Below are 22,168 nucleotides of genomic sequence, written 5' to 3' on the forward strand. Positions count from 1 at the left end.
CTCCTCGAAAGTCAAAACCGTAATGTGTCGAATTTGATCCCTACCACCGAGACTGCGACTAATCAGAGCGATAGAATTTAGCTAGCGGTAACAATTGGTCCGACAATTTGTGGTAGGGAGATCCTTCCCGATCGATCTATTTAAGCGATACTTTCGTGAGATCGCTCTCTTTTCCGTGGAAGAGCCTACCGACGACCTCTTAGAAAGAGCGGTTATTCGGCCGAGTTGCTCCCCCTATGCAAGTCCAATTGTACTGGCGAGGAAAAAGGACGGCGGCCATCGATTATGTATTCACTATCGCGAACTAAATAAGATTACCGTGCGTGATAATTTTCCAACGGAATTCGACGATAATATCGAGTGCGAGAAAGAGAATGCTACTCACATGCAGGTTCTCTGATCATGTGCACGTTGAGCATCCTCTTTCCTCCATCCTTCTTCTTCTGACGTATCACTGTTTATCAGTTTAATAACAAACTGAATTTAAAATAATTTATTTAATAATCTGGATTCCTTGTTGGGATTTAGAATATTAAACAGATTATTTGAAATCAGACAGAAAAAAACTTTTAGACGGCATGATGCTGTGTGGGTTAATATAATTGTTAAAGGTTAAAGTTAAAGAAAAAATAAAATTGTTCAAGATAAAATTTTATTTAAAATAAACATATACGTTATTTGAAAGTCAAACAATCGTATTTGTTAAATCGAATATTAGTTTGGTTGGACTATTCCAATAATTAAATTTATTTGACTTCAGCAAAATTTGTTAAATCCAAAGAAATATTTCTCTCTGTGTACGTTTCAGCAAACTGAACGATTCTGATTGTCATCATTCGCATTAATATTAATCAAGATTTAGTGTGAAATATTTATCATTTATTTAAATTGTCTATATAATATTATCCTATCGATATAACATTGCTTAAATTTTTATTCTTCATACACTGAAAAAACAATTTTGTTGACATAATCAAAATTTGGTAAACCGTTCCAAATAATTTGGTTAATATATGATCAACCAAATATTTTATTGTTCCAACTAAAAAATTTGGTTCCTTGTATTTAGTTCTTACAACTAAAATATTTTTCTTATCTTAAATAAAAATATAATAATAACAACCATATTTTTGGTAGAATTTTATTCTTGCATTATTACAAAATAATCGGCATCAGCCGATTTTACTAAAGAAGTAACACCATTATAGTTAATAATTGACTTAATATTATTACATTCAAAAATTTTCCATTTTGTTGAAAATGAAACGCGATAGGCATATAAATGCCTCGAAAAACTAACTGTTTCTAAAATTTGTAAAATAAAAAACGGTTTTTTTACATTATTTAAACAAATAAAATGTATCATCCCAAAAACAGGTAATAAATCTTTTACACTTAAGGTTAACACAAATTTTGGCTTAAATAAAATGCTTTGAATTTTAATCCATGACACAATTGTGTAAGTTTCTGGTAAATATTCTTTAAATAAATTAAAATGAGGATAAAAATATATAGCATCTGTTAAAATACTTGGTCCGAGTAACATTTCATCAGATAATGAAATTTCATTAAGTAATCTATCATTCAGTTTTAATAAATGTTTCAAAGCAAGAGTAAGTGGTAAGTTTTTTCTACTAGTAATTATATGTGATTCTATCTTAGACTCTTTGTGTTTTGCTTCGAAACGCATACACCAAAGATTCACTAGAGGTCCTACACGAAGCATAAGTCGTGTGTAATGCAACATATTATGATGTTTTGTTTTTAAAGTGTTTCCAAATAATCTAATATAAATTTCATGATGTTCCGTTACCAAACATTGCAAATATTCAACTTCTTGCAATAAAAATGATCTAGCGTTTAAAATATCAATTATCGCTCTAAGAGTAAGATACAGTTCCCAATGAGAATCATCTGGAGGCACAAGATCGCCAATAATAAGGCCAAAATATTTCATAAAACGTATTACCTGAGATGCAGAAAAACCTAAACGATAATTATTTAATTTTTCTCTCTTCAAAAAAGGAATTCGATTGCTCAATTCACTTACGCCAAAGTCAAAAGCTCCGATACGATCATTTAGATCTTGAAGTGTAAAATACTTTAAATTTACAATGTAGTGTAATAAAATTTGAGACAAATCGTATTCGCAAACTCCTTCATAAATATCATGCATGATATCAAGGGCACTGTTCTCCAAAATATGAAAATCTTCTATTTCGTTAAATACACATTCTTCGTGTATTCCAGATGTACTAACATCATTTTTTTCAACATCAAGTTTGTAATTTTCCATATTACGTAAAAGTTCGGGTTTTTCATAAGTTGCACTCAGTAATTCGTTACGAGATATTTTACATACTGAACATGGATTATTGGCTGAAAAAGACTGAACAAAACCACCTATTTCATGACGACCAAGATTATCTGCTACAAATAAGAGACAATTTACATAAATATCAATATTGTCATTCGTCCTGTAAACTGGATGCGTATGTAGAAATTTTAATTCTTTAATGAGTGGTAAAAAGACGTTTCTATTGCCAAAATCTTTTCGATGATTACTATTAAATAATAATGCAACCTGTATATTAACAAGATGAGATTGAGCATTTGGAAGTATACATGGTAAAGAATAATATACAGCACCAATTTTTTGAGTGCCAGTTTTTGAGCCAAGTGGATCATTCACTTCAAATTCATCATAATAAAATATAAGAGGAATAATTATTCTGTTTGGATACTTTTGTTGTAATTTTTTGAATAATTCAGCCTGAATTATATTTGAAATTCCATTCGATTCTAATGATAAACTTTGCATATAGTTTAAAATTTGTTGTAAGAAATCAGGTAGAGCAAATAATTTTTGTATAACTGATTGTATAGATACATATTGACCGGTCACATTAGTGGGTACAATTACATAATTTGATTCAATTTTTTTACCAATAGTTTGTTGTCCAATTACGTACGATTCTGGTTCTATTAAAGTACCTCGTTCTTTAAAGTATTTAAACCGTTTGAATTCTGAATCAAGTGAATCGAATGGATTTTCAAATAAGTTGAAGACTTGCTCAATATTATACTGGATTGCATCGACATTTTTGGTAAAATTTAGAACATTTGGCTTCAGATATGAAAATATTATTTTGTTGACAAATATACGTGTAGAATCAACAATCGTTTGCACATGCGTTCTATTCATTGACAATTCATTATAAAAACTAGATACAAACTTTGCAGCTTCATGTTGTAATTGTTTTTTTAAGTCAATAAGATTCTGTTCAGTATTGTCAAAATCATTAATAAATTCTTGTTCACTTTCAAATGAGTCGGAAGTAAGATCAAAATCCCTGTTACTATTATCACTTGGGGCTGATATATCAACAGCAGAAATTCTTAATACATTTAAAGATCTTTGATTATCTTCTGAATGATCAATAATCAAATGATTTTTAAAAACATTAATATTTTGAAAAATGCGGTAACAGTCATTTTGCATACATGTGAAACGATTGATACATGTTTCAAATTTGTGAATTACAGAAAAATGACGAATAAACAGATCAATATTTTTGAATCCTCTCTCACATAAATAGCAACGGAACATCATGAATGATAGAATCACAAACGCAAGATTTATTTTTACGTCTAAAAAACAACTTATTAAAATAGAAAATAAGATTTTAAATAGCGTGAAAGCAATTCACACATATACATATCAATATTACTTTTAAACTTTTATAACTACATTTAACGCTTAACGACATTTCAAACTATACTATATATTTTTGGAAACAGTCAAACTACTATACGTAATATAATATATAGAATTATAACGTAATAAAATATATAGAATAGGGATGTTAAATATCGAAACAATTTGCTTGTTGATACTATCGATAGTTTTCAAAATCCTTGTCGATACTGTCGACAAATATCGATAATTTTATTAATTGTTTGTTTATTTTTTTTAATTTTAGGTTCTCTAGATTGCAGGTGGTTTATATATATTATATATTTATATTATATGTTTAGTATATATCCGTTGTCTACTAATTATAATAAATAGTAAGACGATAAGAGCAAAAGACGACAGTAGCGAAAGACAACAAAAGCGAAAGACAATAATATTTGAAACGCATTACTACATCTCGATATACAATGGCATCGAGTCGTGGTTTTTTACACAATGTTATCGTCAAAGGCCGTGTTCAGAAATCCTACATGAAAACTATCGATAGTTATGGATAAATTATTTTCCTTATCGACAACTATCGACTGTTGTGCTGTTAGTGCTTGTCGATAGTATCGATAAATACCGATAAACTTAGCATCCCTAATATAGAATTTAACACAATGACAATTATCTTAAATTGTGTTAAACTAAATTATAAATTGAACAGTTAACATCAATCAATTATTAAATCAATCAATTATTAAATCAATTAATGAATGCATAAATATCAAAATTTTATATTAACGACAATTTCTTTCTTTTAATGTAATAAATGATAAATCAAATTCTCAATCTAAATTGATATCATATTTTATATTTTGCCTTTAAAATCTTTTCAAAAGATCGATTAAATTCATGACAGATTTGTCATACTTATCCCATTCTGTTGTTCGCCCATAAATATATTTTTGTATAAAAAGCCAAACTTGTTCACAGGCGGATGGATATTTGACATTAAGAACTTGAAAAATCTTGTACAGGATATCAACAGCTTTTAACACATTTTCCATTTTATACATTATATCATCAATGATGATATAAAATGTCTCAATTGCAGTTAATTGTGAGCCTATTGCAATTATATATGGCTGTAGAGTTTCTTTCTGTTTAATGGCTCTCTCTTGTCTTCGACGTTTTATTCTTTCCAATTCCCCTGGAACCTATAAATTTAAATTCTTCTTATTATTAATTTTTAATTAGTATTTACATTATCTTATATAAAGATGAAATTTAATCGATTTCATTAGAATCTGATAACAAAATGTCGATTAAATAAATTTCTCACTTTAATATGACAAATAAAAGCATCCATTGATTCTGCTATAGTGGGTCGCCATATCTTTCCTCCTGGTATCTTTAATCGCACATTGGAAGGACATAATACCGATATTAAAGAAATCAATGCAGCATCTCTGCATTCTGTTCAACATAATTAAATAATTACAATAAATTAATTTTTTTTTAATTATATACTAAAAATTTTATTACCATCTCCTTTTTCATATAATTGGATCTCTTCAAGTTGCTTCGCAAAAGTTTTATCTTTTACGATTCGATTTTCTAGTAATGTTTCTAATTTTTTAGATAGTTCGGGCCATTCGTTGTAAATATTAGATTTTTCATTAATTAAAGCATTATAATCAGCATCCAACTGAAAAAAAAACTACATATATAATACAAATTTTTAAAAAGAAATTGTAAAAATAAATTTTTCATTACATACAAGCATGTAACCGAATTCTTGTTTAAGCACTGGGTATTCGTTAAAAATGTCATAAACATTTCCTTTTTGTTTTATAAAACTTTGATGTCTCAGTTCACGAGATCCATTCCAATGTTTTTTTACAGACGACCAAGGTGCTGTATTATACCGCAACCATTGCAGATGTGTTTCGCAAACACGTTTAGCTATATTTATATTTTAATTTAATAATTTAGTTTTAAACTTAAAAATCTTTTACAAGATATATCGTAATATTAATTAAATTTGTAACGTATCTAAAAAAATACAACTTACAGAACTAACTACATATATTCTATTATTACCTTCAGAATTAATGCTTAGTTCAATATCTGAATTATTAATGTTTTCACTAGTTCTCTTTCGTTTTCTTTCTATAAGTCCAATTTGTCGACATTCATCAAGTTTATTTCGATAAAAATCCGGTAATTTTCCTTTTGATATTTTTTGGGAAGGTCCTTCAGATTTTGGTGGAACATAATAAAATGCCTGTTGCTCATTTGGAAACAAATTCTGGATCTTTTTCGATACAATGTCAAAATCAGCATTCAACAAACGAACTCTACGAACATTAGAATACATTTATATGATATATATATATATATATATATATATATATATATATATTAATAATATAAATATAGAATAAATATTTTATACATATATATGTATATTTAGCAATTACATTTCTGTCCCGTCCACAGATTTTGCAAACATAAATTGAGTAACAAGAAGTTCGGTCAACTTCCTACGTTTGGTTTCATCGAGTATGTTATGCTTTTCATAAAATTTTATAATAATTTGTCCATCTATAAAACTTAGTAATAGTTTTCTCAAATCCTATTAAAATGATAAAAAAAAATATTTGTAAAATATTTATAAAATTAATAAAATATTTATAAAATTGTATTTTGCATGAAAACATTACCGCATTTTGAATTGATGTAGAATGATTTAAGGTGTATGAAATGTTAAATTTGTTCTGATTGTTATTACTTTTTTCTGACCCACTTTCCTTAATATTATCACATTCCTTTAGTACTGAATTTTTATTATCTTCTTCGGTACTCGTACATTCATCTGATGAATCGTTTAATATATTCCCAGTGTTATAATGTTCACTATGAAAGTCATCAATTGAAGTTGTATTTAATATTTGTGTTGTTTTATCTTTCAAGGGATTTCTTTGTGCACACGATGTCTAAAAAAACAAAACAAAAGCATTAATAAATATATTTCTTTCAATTAAGTAATTATATTTTACATTTATTGTTTACAACTCGATTTTATATTTATATACATATATTTTTTATATATTTTTATACATAACTATTTATATTTTTATATATAACTATTTTAAATATTTTATATATATATTTTATAATTTTATATATTTTATATATTATATATTTTTTATATATTTTATATATTATTTATATATTTTTTATATATTTTATATATTTTATTGTTTTATAATATTTATTGCTTTATTTTTATTAGTTATTCAAATTTTTAAGAAAAGAAATATTTTATTAAACATACCGAAGGTTGTGCATCACTACAGGATAATTTAGAAAATCTTGCTTCTTTTTGTTTATTTGATTCTTGAGGCTCTTTTTCATTATTTTGACATTGTAACTGTATCAATTGATTATCATCATTGTCGTCATTTGATACTTTTAGTAATTTTTCCTATAAAGGTATCAGATATTAATTTTTCCAAACATTTACAATTTAATTCATTCTTTACTGTTTTTTAATATTTCGAAAAGCATAAAAATTTTTATCTTACCAATTTTATACTGTCTATCAATAATCTTCTTTTCTCAAGAAAACAGCGAATCCCTCCAATCGTAGTTATTATTCGTGCTATTTCAATTTCACTTATATTCAGAAAAGCTTCTTTATCAATGTCTTCCTCTAAAACATGAGATACGAATAAAAGAATTAAAGAAAATTAATATTGTTTAACGATTAAACTTAAATCTAGCCTTGTTTTCATTTACAATTATTTAAACCGTATCGGTCAATAAATACACTAAATCTCTCAAAAATGTGTTCTAAATCGACGAAATATACTGAATTATTTATTACACTGGAATAAGTGGAATGCGCACTTTTTTTATCGCCGACTAACAATAAGATCGTGAGAGTATAAACAGTCGAATGTTGCGACGAGTCCGTCCTTGTTTTAGGTTACGGTCAACGTGCACTACGAACAGTGATGCCAGAATGGATACGCTGGCAGCAGCAAATTATCTCGCATAGAGAGTATAGCTCGGCGTTCCTGTGGAACAGTCGAGGATCGAGGGGCCGAACGTCGAACTATACTCTATGTAAAATAATTTGTTGCTGCCAGCGTATCCATTCTAGATTCACTATTCGTAGCGCACGCTTGACTGTAGCCTTAATCAACAATGCAACAATTTGTGTATTATAGGTTAAAGACACTTTCATCATAAATCAATTATTTCACTCTCGCAAGTTTAACAAACACCCGGCAACAGAACTAAAAAACAGACTAAAAAATGCGTATTCTAATGTACATATACTTTATACTTTAATGAAACAAGATGTTAACATGCTAAATATATATAGTCTAAAGCAAGATATCGATATGTTAATTATTGTTACATCTGATAAAAATGATAAAATTCAACATATAATTATATGTGCGTATTTAATAAGTACTTACCAATAAATCGATCATACCATTTTGATAATTTCCAGTCATTTAATGTCGTTTTAATAAATTCTTGATCGTCATTAATATCCCGTTTCATGATTTTAACACAATTTAGCAAAACTAAACTCCACAAGACACTAATTTTAGTAAAACTAAACTCCACAAGACACAAGAAAAAACTTCTACTAGGATCTTGAACTGGATCTTGCCAAACGCTGCGTACTGCGTATCGACTTGTACTGACAAGATCTTTTTACCGGTATGATCACGCGCAACTCGAAGTGCGTATGTATTAAGGCGCGTACAAAGGCGCGCACTCGCTTGGTCCCTTCCGCCTCCCGCCTCATCATGAAATACTATCTGCCGCTAAAAGTGCGACGAAAAAATAACCGTCAGATTTCACAAAAATAATATTTATATTATATATATATATTGGGTGTTAAAAAAGTCTGGACACGGTCGAATATCTCGATAAGGAAGAGTTTTACTAGAAAGTGTTTCAGACAAAAGTTGTATGGCTTCGAGGGGGACATAAGATGGTGTCATTAGTTTGACCCTAAAGAGTCACCTGCAGGTTACGTGAAGGTCACCTCCAACTTTTTAAATGGGACACCCTATATACTTTTACACATTTTTGTAGCTCATCTCAAGAGCTTTTCAAAACACTATAATTATGTTATTTTTCATTAAGTACTTTCCGAGTTATGAGGTTGAAATCATTTCTTAATTTTACATAAAACAATAAAATATCTAGTAAAATATTCATTTTTCGATTATCTTATCTTAATACTTTTATGTACAAAATAATGAGAGGAATCAATTGGTGTAAAGAAAAAACATAGTTGTTTCGAAGAAAAAATATGTAATTTGCAATTAACAATTACATATTTTTTCTTAAAAATAACTATGTATTTTCTTTACACCAATTGATTCCTCTCATTATTTTGTACATAAAAGTATTAAGGTAAGATAATCGAAAAATGAATATTTTACAAAATATTTTACGGTTTATGTAAAATTAAGAAATGATTTCAAGTCTCATAACTCGGAAAGTACTTAACGAAAACTAACTTAATTATAGTGTTTTGGAAAGCTCTTGAGATGAGCTACAAAAATATGTAAAAGTATATAGGGTGTCCCATTTAAAAAGTTGGAGGTGACCTTCACGTGACTCTTTAGGGTAAAACTAATGGTATCATGTTATGTCCCCCTCGAAGCCATACAACTTTTGTCTGAAACACTTTCTAGTAAAACTCTTCCTTATCGAGATATTCGACCGTGTCCAGACTTTTTTAACACTATATGTATATATATAATTATAAATTTTTATTAAACACTTCTTTTTAAGATAAATGTACTTAATAATAATTTTTTAAATATTACTTAATAATAAAGTCTTGTAAAGATGATAATTTGCCTGTAAAAAAAAACTAAAGAAATTAAGCAAATAATTTGGTTGCGCTAATTTTAATGAATTTTTGAATTTTGTTTTCTCTATGATAAATATGGTTAGTATAAGTAAAATATTTTATACCGTCAACCAAAATGTGTGTACTAAATATTTTGGTGGCAGTCAAAAAAATAATTTTTTCAGTGTAAGCTTGAATGCTCTCTCATACACGAATTTGGGCGCATCCTTAGCCCATATAAAATCCAAATGATTGAATTTAGGCCACGGCACTTCGTACATATCCACTACATTGGGAAGTATGCGGTACAATCTTTTCACATCCTTGAAGAAATACTTTTGTCAATTATTGATTTTGTCAGCTTCACAATTAACTCTATAAATCTCTGCTACGTATTACTTACGACGATATTAACTAGCAAATCGCCAGAGCCGTAGAATAATGCGATAGGTACCGTGATATTTGCCAGATCGTAGTTCGGAGGTTCAGCCGAATTATACATCAACATATTTCTCGCGCGACCGTAATCATATTTGCGAAACTTGCCCGATTGGACTCCTTGAGCGCAGTGTTCTATTGCCTTAACCGAGGCGTCGTCCAGGAAGTCACTTAAGATGATGGGTTGCAAGATCTAAGAATAAATAGAGAATAATAAAGATATATACAAAGATATATGTTAAGTTAAATCTACAGCAATCTATAGTTGAGCAAGTTAAAACATGATAATCGAAGCTTGGATAGAATTATACTTCGATCGCGATATTCGCGAAATTATGTACTCACGTAATTAAATTGTTCGCGATCATCACCCCATATTATATTGTAGCAGATCTTTCCGGCGATGTTTTGGTCACAGATATTTTTCAAAAGAAATCTCACAAAATCGCTCTGGAGAAATTCGCCGTGGAAAAACAATCGCAATATCTGCAATTGAATATCTCTTAATCGCGATGTAATTTACTTCTAATTCTACTTTATTAAAGTTTTAACGATATAATTTTAAGAATAAATTAAGAAATTTTTATCTAGCTTTTTCAACGAATTACGCTAATTTATAAAAGCTTCGAGAGTTGCTTCAATTTTAATTTTAACTCATCGAAGAATATCTTCTTAAAATTGGAACCGTAAATTCGATATATGTATATTATACAGCATAAACAAATAAGATGTGCAGCATGAAAAGAGATGTAAGTTTTTGAATGTTTAGAATTAATTTTTTCGGAAATTTGTAAAAAGGGATCCATTGCATTTCTCATTTATATTTCATTGTGGGACAAATCTTCTTTTTCTACTTTGCAAGAAATTTCTTTCATTCTACCGATAGAACAAAAATTGAAAAATAACACATTAAGTCAATAATATATAAAAAACATAAGCAGTAAACAATGAGGATATGATCGTGTGTAGTACAAGTATTAATATGAATCGATTATTAGATTTAAGTAGCTGATCAAAAATATCGATTTCGTTACTGCTAACGTTATATAGCTTACATTTTCTTTTATATCCCGTGATATTTATTTCTAACGTCGTTAACCTTATTTTTGCTTCTTTAGATGACAGTTTAAAAACTTTATCTATAACAAAAAAAAATACAAAATGTACAATATTTTTTATATTGTTTTTCAATTTGTTTAGTTATTACACGATAATAAAATTTATATATATGACTTTTAATATCACTATTATACTATTTTACTTTAATCATTCTCCTGATGGGAACCAAGAATCGTATCGGACTTTGCATATGATTTAGAAAGACCACCCGTCCGAAGTTGATCATCATTTTCACCATTCGAGCGATTTCTGGACGCTCTGATGCCATTATGTAAAAACACGTTGTGCCCATAGAATGGCCAACACATGTGTGTAATGGTTGGGATCTCATGTTCGTGATAAATGTAATCATCGCGGATACATCATAGATGCCTATTTCGTCAAAGCTAATGAAAAATTTAATCTATAAATCAATATAAAATAAAAAATATATAAAATATATAAATATTTACATACACACACACAGAGAAAATAAATATATTGTGTACATATGTATATAATATATTAAGTGTTACGCACATAATATAAGCAGAAACTAAAATTTTGCACAAAAAATTATTTACATAAAAAATCAAGAAAAATAATAAATGCATTATATTGGCACAATTAAATGTGAGATATCTTGAAGACGATGCATTTTCAAAAGTGTAAGTAAATATATATAAAAGTTCTTGTATATCACGTCAAATTATAATTATAATGATATTGTAACAATTATTATTATCTTATTTTTATAACACATTATTATTCTTATTTTATTTTGTTGTATTGGTACCTGAAATCCCAAAATGTCGGATTCGACGGAGATAGGGAGATATGTGCCTTCGAGTAGGTAGTACCACGAAAATTTCCCAACCAAACATCGTATCCCTGATCTGCTAATAGATAAGCTATAAATAAAAAGAAGTGTTGTAGTATCATATTATATATATAATATTAATTTCTAAATTTTGTGGCATTTTTACGATAGAAATAAAATTAACAATGTTATAGCAGTTTTGCGATACATGTATGCGTTTAAAAATTGATTAATGATCGTACGGAATGCTTTGCCTTTGCCAGGAATAAGCCATTTTGAGGAGCTGGCTGTAAGACCGTGCAGCAGCAGCACGGGTAAAGAATCGTTGCCACCTGGGATACGATGTAACGTCAAGAGATAGCCGTCCTCCGTCGTTATAACGTGAGCTTCCACGGGATACTCAGCTTCTCTTATCATCTCCGGCTAAGAAAAAAACTGCGTAAGATAAAGGAAAAGTTGGCCTAAACTTGAAATAAATTTGAGAAACAAGAAGTGTATATTATATTTACTTTCAAATAAATAGGGCAATTCTATAATACAAATAATATAAATATAATACTTTAATATCTAAAAAATATGAATAATTAATGTGTAAAATCGTTATAATAAAAATAATCATGAGATATAAATCAAAATCAAATCAGCATCATTTTTAATTAAGTATGATTGTACAGAAATTTGTAGCAATTATCCTTTCGCGCAATAAAATATGAGACTCGATAAAAATGATTTCAAAGCATATTTAAAAAAAATTAATTTCTTTTATATTCATCTTTTAAATTAATTTTTAATTAAATTAAATCAATTTGAAATTAAAATAAATATTTAAAAAAACTATTAAAATACTTTAATGATCGTACGGAATGCTTTGCCTTTGCCAGGAATAAGCCATTTTGAGGAGCTGGCTGTAAGACCGTGCAGCAGCAGCACGGGTAAAGAATCGTCGTATTAAAAATACTATTTAAACATATTATTTAAAAAATATTATTTTAAAAATATTTAATATTTAAAAAATAATATTTAAACATATTATTATATATTATTTCAAAGAAGAAAAAAATCTTTAATGTTAATTAAGTAGTATTAATTAATATTTATTAGTATTAAATCTATTCTTAAAGAGCTACAAAAATATGAAGAAATACTATTTCATATATTTTTAAAAATTGTATATAATTTTGCGGAATTACTATTTTTCATTTAAATAAAAGAATTAGTAGCGGCATAGGATCACTTGTTATCATTTTCAACACCATTGAAAAAGTTTATCGAAATATTAAAGATTTTAATCCTCGTTTCTATAAATGAAAACTTTTATTTACCGTGTTAACAATGACTTCAGAATTGAATTCGGTCTTCGACCAAATAGTCCATATTATTCTCTTCAAGAGAATGCTTAACTGAGGGATCACATTTGCTAGGGCCGCACTAAAACGACCACAAACGACCATAAACGACAGCAAATACATGATAAATTTCATTTCACCTACCAATGATTCAACAAACAGTAAAAGAAAACGGACAATTCGAGAGTTTTTCAGGTGAGATATATGTCATTGCAAATAAAGCAGAATACGCGAACGCGATGTGAATACTACTGCTCGTTGTTGTATAACTGTTGTATCTTGTTCAGTTCCTTATTTTAATCTTTATGATAGGTCGATTATCACGCATGCAGCGCCATCCGTACGCGATTACGATACTCAAGGGTCCGATCGCAAGGAACTACTTTCCAATATGGCTGCGATTGATCAACCACAAAATTCACGTTGTCCATAAGATTATACCAAAGATCTCAAATACAGTGTTCAAGTTTTTACCAAAGAGTTCAATCGAGAAGAGTTCTTTCTCCATTACCTCCTTCTCCATTACCGGCCTCAACATATCTGTTACCTTTCTAACTCGTTCTCTACCATTCGCCTTACTATCGGAATGCTGCTAGCGCCATTTCGTGTTAAAAATGTCATTTTATACATGCAACTTTTTATCAGATGAAAAAAAAGACGGAGAAGTATTATTAATTATTCAACATAAACATTTCGAAAAATAACAATATATACACATATCTACAAAATAAATTGCTGGATTTGTATAGCGTAGAATAAAAAGTGCATATATGTAAGGATTGAAATACTCTTAATCGTTACATTAAACTTTTATTTATCGTTCAAAAAATTTGCCGCTAGTTCTTTATCTTGCACAAAGAGATGAACGTCAATCTCTGTTTCTTTCAGCATTTCTTTGTCTTATTACAATTTTCGAAAATTTCTGCAAGGGTTAAAAAATAATTATCAACAAGACATGTTGTATTTGTGATGGAATTTATGTTAATTTCTATAATATATTTTAGTAAATCTTATATAAATTATAACGTAACTTTTCCATCAACCAATTTTGGTCCCATGTATTCATACTGAAAATAAGAATAATTTCAGTATGCTGTTTTTCAATTATTTATTAATTGCGGAGGGCTTTGAATTATTTTGCATATTTTTAAGAAGAATATTTAACAGAGGTTTAGAATTTTAATGAAATTGTGTATTGTATGTATGTATGTATGTGTGTGAATTTTATCTTGTTTTTTTTTAAATTAAAATATAAAATTGAATTATTCTTCACAGAGATCATCTTCCAGAAGATTAATATCTTTTAAACATCTTGCAACATTTCATTTTTTTTCTTATCATTAGATGTTGTCGTTACAATAATTTTGTGCACGAATAATTTCTGATGTACGAACAATTCTATGATTGTAATTCTATACATAATTTCTATCTAATTCGGTGACTTTAGATACGATGTAATGGATGACCTTTTTTTTATTTCCATTACACATAAGTAGTTTCTTGATTTTCAGTATACGTGTGAAAAAGATTGGAATTCTCTTTTTCTTTATCGCAAGTAAACAAGCGTATTGTACTAATTCGTCTTCACATTAATCATAAATAATAATTAAAGTATTGAAAAATTATAACTTCATATTTTTTCAGCGAACTCTGAACGATTCTGATTCTCATCAATAGTAAGGATTTAGTGTGAAATATTTATCATTTATTTAAACTGTCTTTTGTAATATTATCACGATATAACAGTGCTTAAATATTTATTCTTCATAAGCTTGAATACTCTCTCATACACGAGTTTGGGCGCATCCTTAGCCCATATAAAATCCAGATGATTGAATTTGGGCCACGGCACTTCGTACATATCCACTACATTGGGAAGTATGCGGTACAATCTTTTCACATCCTTGAAGAAATACTTTTGTCAGTTATTGTTTTTGTCAGTTATTGCACGATTTCCTTTAAATTATCTTTCTGATTTTACATCAATACTTGACTTAGCTACACAATTAACACGAATAAATCTCTGCTAAGTACTGTATTGCTTACCACGGTATTAATTAGCAAGTCGTTAGAACCATAGAATAATGCGGTAGGTACCATGATATTCGCCAGATCGTAGTCCGGAGGTTCAGCCGAATTATACATCAACATATTTCTCGCGCGACCGTAATCATATTTGCGAAACTTGCCCGATTGGACTCCTTGAGCGCAGTGTTCTATTGCCTTAGCCGAGGCGCCTTCCAGTAAGTCACTTAAGATGATGGGTTGCAGGATCTAAGAATAAATAGAGAATAATAAAGATAGATACAAAGATATATATTAAGTTAAATCTACAGCATATATTCGAGCAAGTTAAAACATGATAATCGAAGCTTGGATGAAATTATACTTCGATCGCGATATTTGCGAAATTATGTACACACGTAATTAAATTGCCCGCGGTATTTGCAAAATTATGTACTCACGTAATTAAATTGCCCGCGATCATCACCCCATGTCATAGACATTATATTGTAGAAGAACTTGCGGGCGATGCTTTGATCGCAGATGTTTTTCAAAAGAAATCTCACAAAATCGCTCTGGAGAAATTCACCGTGGAAAAACAATTGCATCACCATCTGCAGTTGAAAATCTTTTAATCATCATGTAATTTATTTCTAATTCTTCTTTATTGAAGTTTTAACAATAATTTTAAGAATAAATTAATTAATTATTATCCAATTTTTTTAACAAATTACGCTAATTTATAAAAGCTTCGAGAGTTGCTTCAATTTTAATTTTAAATCATTGAAGAATATCTTGTTAAAATTGGAACCATAAATTCAATACATACGGCATAAACAAATAGGATGTGAAGCGTGAAAAGAGACGTAAGTTTTTGAATGTTTAGAATTAATTTTTTCGGAAATTTGTAAAAGAGGATCTATTGCATTTCTCATTTATATTTCATTGTGGGACAAATCCTCTTTTTCTATTTTGCAAGAAATTTCTTTCATTCTATCGATAGAACAAAAATTGACAAATAATACATTAAGTCAATAATATATAAAAAACGTAAGCAGTAAACAATAAGCATATGATCGTAGTATAAGTATTAATATGAATCGATTATTAGATTTAAGTAGTTAATCAAAAATATCGATTTCGTTACTGCTAACGTTATATAGCTTACATTTTTTTTTATATCCCGTAACATTTATTTCTAATGCCGTTAACATTATTTTTTTTTCTTTAGATAATAGTTTACGAACTTTATCTGTAACATAAAGAGTAAAATGTACTATATTGTTACGTCCAGTGAACGTCGCGATTCTTTTCTTTCTTCGAAACTGTACAAATACTATACAATAACTATATGTGCGGGTAACCCTTCCAGATATCTTATCCAAGGAAATGAAGAATAATAAATAAGTTCAGACTGCGCGGATGGCCAGTCGCTATAAACTAGAAATTTCTATTAAAATAAAGGCTGTCATAAAATCGAACTGCCGCATGTGCTTATAATTGGCACGTCCGGTAGAGTAGAGAATACAGTTCAAAACTCCAGAAACAGAGCGAAACTTTTTAAGAATGGCGCCAATGATAAACATATGTATATTTAAGCCTTGTAGCAGATATCTGAAACCAAGAGACAGGAAGTAATAAATAAATAAAGAAAACTAGAGCTAAGGATGGCCAGTCGTCATAAGTTAAAATCCCTAAACAAAGATCGCAATCGGAGCCGTCATAAAAAAATCTTACGGGTTGATATGTTATAGTACTCCAACGTAATATTTATTATGTATATACTATTGTACTCTCCAGTAGAAATTAAAATTATAGATTAAAACTCCCCCGTATGGTTCGACTGATGACCTCCGAACCATTGTAACACCCGCGAAATTTTCACTTAACACCTATATAAACTCACACCATGGAGTCCATATCGTTTATTCATTAAAAAAAAAATATATATATGTATTTACTTAAAGCATTTAATGTAATAATAAACTTTTACTTATAATCAATTTTATGACTCTTTGAATTATATATCTCGTTCTCTTTCCTCAATCCCGAGATCGCACAAGGTTCCGTCCCGCGTAAAAGGGATTAGGTTCCCTTACCGAAAAGGGACCACCGAGCGAATTGGCCTAGAAACGCAGCGTTAAAGGGACATCCGTCGGTCATTGACCTGTCAGGCCCTTCACAGTTCGCTCGACCCAATTCATACACACGCCCGTATAAAGTGTGTCATGGGGTAAGTAAGTTACGTTCTTCCATACAGCCCATCCTTTCCAGGGTGTGGACGTAACAATATATTTTATATTGTTTTTCAATTTCTTCGGGTATACATAATAAATAATAAATTATATAGTATATAAAATTATATATATAAAATTCAACATCACTATAATATTGTATTATCACTATTATTTTACCTTAATCATCCTCCTGTAGGGAACTAAGAATCGTATCGGACTTTGCATATGTTTTAGAAAGATCGCTGATCCGAAGTTGATCATCATTTTCACCATTCGAGCGATTTCCGGACGCTCTGATGCCATTATATAAAAACAATTTGCGCCGTTAGAATGGCCAATACATGTGTGCAATGGTTGCGATCTCATGTTCGTGATAAATGTAATCATCGCGGATACATCATAGATGCCCATTTCGTCGCAGCTAATGAAAAATTCGACCAATATAAAATATAAAATATATAAATATGTACATATCTCTCTCTCACACACACACACACACAGAAAAAAAATATATATTGTATACATATATGTATATAATATATTAAGTGTTACCGCACATATAAGCAGAAACTAAAATTTTGCACAAAATATTATTTACATCATAAGTCAAGAAAAATAATAAATGCATTATGTTAGCTCAATTAACCCTTTCGTACCTCCGGCTTTCCCAGAAGAGATGCGTTTCATATAAAGACAGTTTATTAGGTTTTTGGGGATGCTGATTCCAAATTTACCATCAAAATTTAAATTCAAAATGGCAGATTTAAGATGGCGACCATGAAAAGCTTAAATATCAATATATTTAAAATATGAGCTTGGATTTTTGTTTTAAATATATATTATGGTTTTTCTGAATGTACACACACACACACACGCACACACACACACGTTCGATTCATGGCGTGTTGTACACTTTTTTTTGCAAGCCGCGCATCTGCCGTGAGACTTGGATGCCCGTCGCACGCGTCATCTTACTTCGCATACACTTTGATTACACATATAAATTATTATATTTATCATAATAAAGGTGTAATCACATTTAAATAAAACTTTAAGTTTATTATTAGCGCATAAATTCTATGATTTTTCAACATAATATACGGTTATTCTTCACTCTCTAAAAGTTTGATTTTTTGCAAAGTTTAGATAATTATATTTTATTGTAAACATTATATTTCAAAGTGCGCGATTTTTTCCACGTAGCTTGAACCTTCTTCTTTAAAATAAGCCAAGGTAAAAGTTGATAGGATTATTTGTTCAAAAGTTATGATTTTTTTCTTAGGTGGGACATATATGTCCCGGAGGTACGAAAGGGTTAAATAATGTGAGATATTTTGAAGATAATGCATTTTCGAAAATATAAGTAAATATATATAAAAGTTTTACACAAATTCTTGCGTATCATATCAAATTATAATTGTAATGATATTTTATAACAATTATTATTATCTTATTTTTAGAACACACCATTATTCCTATGCTTTTACCTAAAATCCCAAAATGCCGGATTCGACGGAGATAGGGAAATATGTGCCTTCGAGTAGGTAGTACCACGAAAATTCCCCAACCAAACATCGTATCCCTGATTTGCTAGTAAATAAGCTAAAATAAAAAAAAGTGTTGTAATATCATATTATATATAATATTAACTTCTAAATTTTGTGGCATTCTTTTACGACAGAAATAAAATTAATGAAGTTATAGCAGTTTTGCGATACATGTATGCGTTTAAAAATTGGTTAATGATCATACGAAATGCTTTGCCTTTGCCAGGAATAAGCCATTTAGAGGAGCCGCATGTAAGACCGTGCAGCAGCAGCACGGATAAAGAATCGTTGCCACCTGGGATACGATGTAATGTCAAGAGATAGCCGTCCTCCGTCATTATAACGTGAATTTCCACAGAATAACCAGCTTTTCTTATCATCTCCGGCTGAAAGAAGAAAGCTGTGTAAGAAAAAGGAAAAGTTGGCCTAAACTTGAAATAAATTTGTGCGACAACAAGTGCATATTATATTTATTTTCAAATAAATAGGGCAATTCCCTACAATACAAATAATACAAATATAATAAAAAAATTAAAAAGAAAATGGCATAAGAGCCAACGCGCGGTAGTTGGAGCGCAGAGAAGCAACAACACTTCTTTCTTTTTTTCCAGTATTAGTTTATTAAAAAACACATTATAATAACAAAAAACGTACGTTTCGGATCATCTTTTGATTCTTCTTCAGCGCGATGTTAACAATTTATGTTACAGATAGTGACGCGTTACATTAAACGAATTTGTTCTCGACGCGTAGGTGACGCTAAATTGCGTCCCGCGGAGGTCTAGTAAGCGCTCTGCTTCCAATAGTCAATTAAATAATATACTATAGTTATGCTATGCGACGTCACAGCAGATCTAACAAATCGAGTAAAAATAATAAAATCAATACCGAAAGATATTACACGTGAATAAGCTTTTTTGCTTAAATTAATAGTTAGAAGCATGGCTCATCAGATTCCGCGCTTTTTACAATTAATAATATAGTATACCGCTGTGCGCCTCATGTCGGTTCGAGATTCAATGACGAACTGTATAAATATGTCCTCGGTTATTAGGACGTAAACATGGATTCAACCAAGGACATGCGCAGTTGACTCAACGATAATAAACATACCGATGCATGAACGAACGCCTCATATTTTCGATAAATTATCGATTATCGTCGCAAATGTATGATGCAAGCCCTCTGTATCACTCTGCAAGTTCAAGCTATTTTTTTGGCGCTTGATAAACAACATTTCAGAGACAAGCCTTTTGCCCAACGAGGACTCCCTGTCCAAAATCTCAGATTCTTTCCAATTAAAATCATGACCGAATTCCAGTCTGTGATTAGTTATAACCGAAGGTTGTGACGTATTTCGTCGAATATGATTTTGGTGTTCAGAAATTCGTTTCTTTAACTGTCTGCCAGTTTGGCCGACATATGACGCATCGCAATCATTGCACGAGAAATATAATACTATAATACAAATATAATACTATAATATCTAAAAAATATGAAGAATCAATGTGTGTATATGTAAAATTATAATAGTAAAAATAAACATGAAATTTAAATCAAAATCAAATCGACATTAATTTTAATTAAGTGTGATTGTACAGTAATTTGTAGCAATTGCAGATATCCTTTCGCGCAATAGAATATGAAACTCGATACAAATGAATTCAAAACATATTTTAGAAAATTAATTTTTTTATATATATTTTTTTATATAATTTTTATTCATCTCTTAAATTAGTTTTTAATTAAATTTAAATCAATTTGAAATTAAAATAAATATTAATAACTGTTGCAATAATTATTTTTAATGACTATCTCTGACAGGATCATAATATATAAATTATATTTATTTTTAATCGTTTTAAACAAAATATTATATAAATATCATTAGAGCGACATAGTAAGACACACATACACACATATACACGCACTCAGAGGTACGTATATATACACATATTATTATATATTTTATAAAAGAAAAAATCTTTAATGTTAATTGAGTAGTATTAATTAGTACTAATTAAATCTACTTTTAAAGAGCTACCAAAGTATATACAAATACTATTTCATATATGTTTAAAAATTGTATATAATTTTGCGGAATTACTATTTTCCTTATAAAAGAATTAGTAGCGGCATAAGATCACTTGTTATCATTTTTAACACCATTGAAGAAGTTTCTCAAAATATTAATGATTTTAATCCTCGTTTCTATGAATGAAAACTTTTATTTACCGTGTTAACAATGACATCAGAATTGAATTCGGTCTTCGACCAAATAGTCCATATTATTCTCTTCAAGAGAATGCTTAACTGAGGGATCACATTTGCTAGGGCCGCACTAAAACGACCATAAACGACCATAAACGACAGCAAATACATGATAAATTTCATCTCACCCACGAATGATTCAACAAACAGTAAAAGAAAACGGACAATTCGAGAGTTTTTCAGGTGAAATATATGTTATTGAAAATAAAGCAGAATACGCGCTCGGTCCGCGAACGCGATATGAATACTACTGCGCTTAACTAATGCTTGTAATCATATTAAAACGAATCATCATTTCGTTTATGACTATTTCTTATCATATGGAAAAAAAAAGAGATATGCACTTTTAATCATACGATCAACATTCAGAAAAATAAAAATATGAATACATACATATATACAAGATAAATTGTCAGACTTACAGCATAAAATAAAAAGCGCATACATATATGTATATAACAGCTAAAGTACTCTTAATCCTTAAATTTAATTTTTACCTGCTGTTTGGAAAATTTGCCGCTAGTTTTTATCTCGATTTCTATCTGTTTTATTGCAATTTTCGAAGATTTCTGCTAAGATCAAAGAATAAATATTAACACTTTGTTAACATTCTTAACATAGGTTTTGAATTTTGAAAAGAAATTGTATATTTAATTTTATTAAATTATGTTGTTTTTTTTAAAATTATAATATAAAAGTAAAACAATGTTCAAATGTTTATATCAATTATCCAAGAATTATAGATAGCGTATCAGCAAATATCGATAGTTTCTAACTAGAGGATATCAATTATATTTTTTTTCCTTTACAGAGAGTCTTACGGAAGACTAAT

The 22,168-nt window shown here is 29.3% G+C and overlaps 3 protein-coding genes across 6 annotated transcripts in view; all 3 read right to left on the reverse strand.

The window, feature by feature from the left end:
• Positions 1-4,548: 4,548 nt before the first annotated feature.
• Positions 4,549-8,667, reverse strand: LOC145965272 (uncharacterized). Of its 2 annotated transcripts, none has more exons than XM_083088703.1 (10): positions 8,193-8,667; positions 7,273-7,400; positions 7,023-7,172; positions 6,409-6,681; positions 6,166-6,320; positions 5,786-6,042; positions 5,463-5,647; positions 5,228-5,390; positions 5,025-5,158; positions 4,549-4,899 (listed from the first exon to the last, which is right to left on the reverse strand). In XM_083088703.1, exons 1-10 carry the CDS (start codon positions 8,212-8,214, stop codon positions 4,564-4,566), a joined length of 1,803 nt encoding a protein of 600 aa, XP_082944829.1. In that variant the 5' UTR covers positions 8,215-8,667; the 3' UTR covers positions 4,549-4,563. The 2 variants fall into 2 exon arrangements, with proteins under 2 accessions (XP_082944829.1, XP_082944828.1); XM_083088702.1 differs by having other exon boundaries at positions 8,176-8,666.
• A 1,072-nt stretch (positions 8,668-9,739) lies between these two features.
• Positions 9,740-13,967, reverse strand: LOC145965640 (lipase 3-like). Its single transcript, XM_083089300.1, has 8 exons — positions 13,825-13,967; positions 13,254-13,359; positions 12,174-12,354; positions 11,908-12,022; positions 11,275-11,518; positions 10,359-10,499; positions 9,979-10,206; positions 9,740-9,898 (listed from the first exon to the last, which is right to left on the reverse strand). The coding sequence occupies exons 1-8, from the start codon at positions 13,905-13,907 to the stop codon at positions 9,740-9,742; spliced, it is 1,257 nt and encodes a 418-aa protein (XP_082945426.1). The 5' UTR covers positions 13,908-13,967.
• A 167-nt stretch (positions 13,968-14,134) lies between these two features.
• The window catches only part of LOC145965271 (lipase 3-like), a 175,743-nt gene continuing 167,709 nt past the window's right edge, over positions 14,135-22,168 (reverse strand). For all 3 annotated transcript variants that reach the window (XM_083088699.1, XM_083088698.1, XM_083088700.1), the window contains 6 exons: positions 19,271-19,451; positions 19,006-19,120; positions 17,696-17,939; positions 15,743-15,895; positions 15,324-15,551; positions 14,135-15,180 (listed from right to left, as the gene is read on the reverse strand). In XM_083088699.1, coding sequence (XP_082944825.1) covers positions 15,010-15,180; positions 15,324-15,551; positions 15,743-15,895; positions 17,696-17,939; positions 19,006-19,120; positions 19,271-19,451 — 1,092 coding nt within the window. In that variant the 3' untranslated portion in view covers positions 14,135-15,009. The remainder of the gene's footprint in view (positions 15,181-15,323; positions 15,552-15,742; positions 15,896-17,695; positions 17,940-19,005; positions 19,121-19,270; positions 19,452-22,168) is intronic.

Source organism: Camponotus vicinus, unplaced genomic scaffold, assembly GCF_025532165.1.
Source record: "Camponotus vicinus isolate PSW18456_S1 unplaced genomic scaffold, iyCamVici1.0 SCAF_14, whole genome shotgun sequence".
In the NCBI taxonomy this organism is placed as follows: Eukaryota; Metazoa; Arthropoda; class Insecta; order Hymenoptera; family Formicidae; genus Camponotus; species Camponotus vicinus.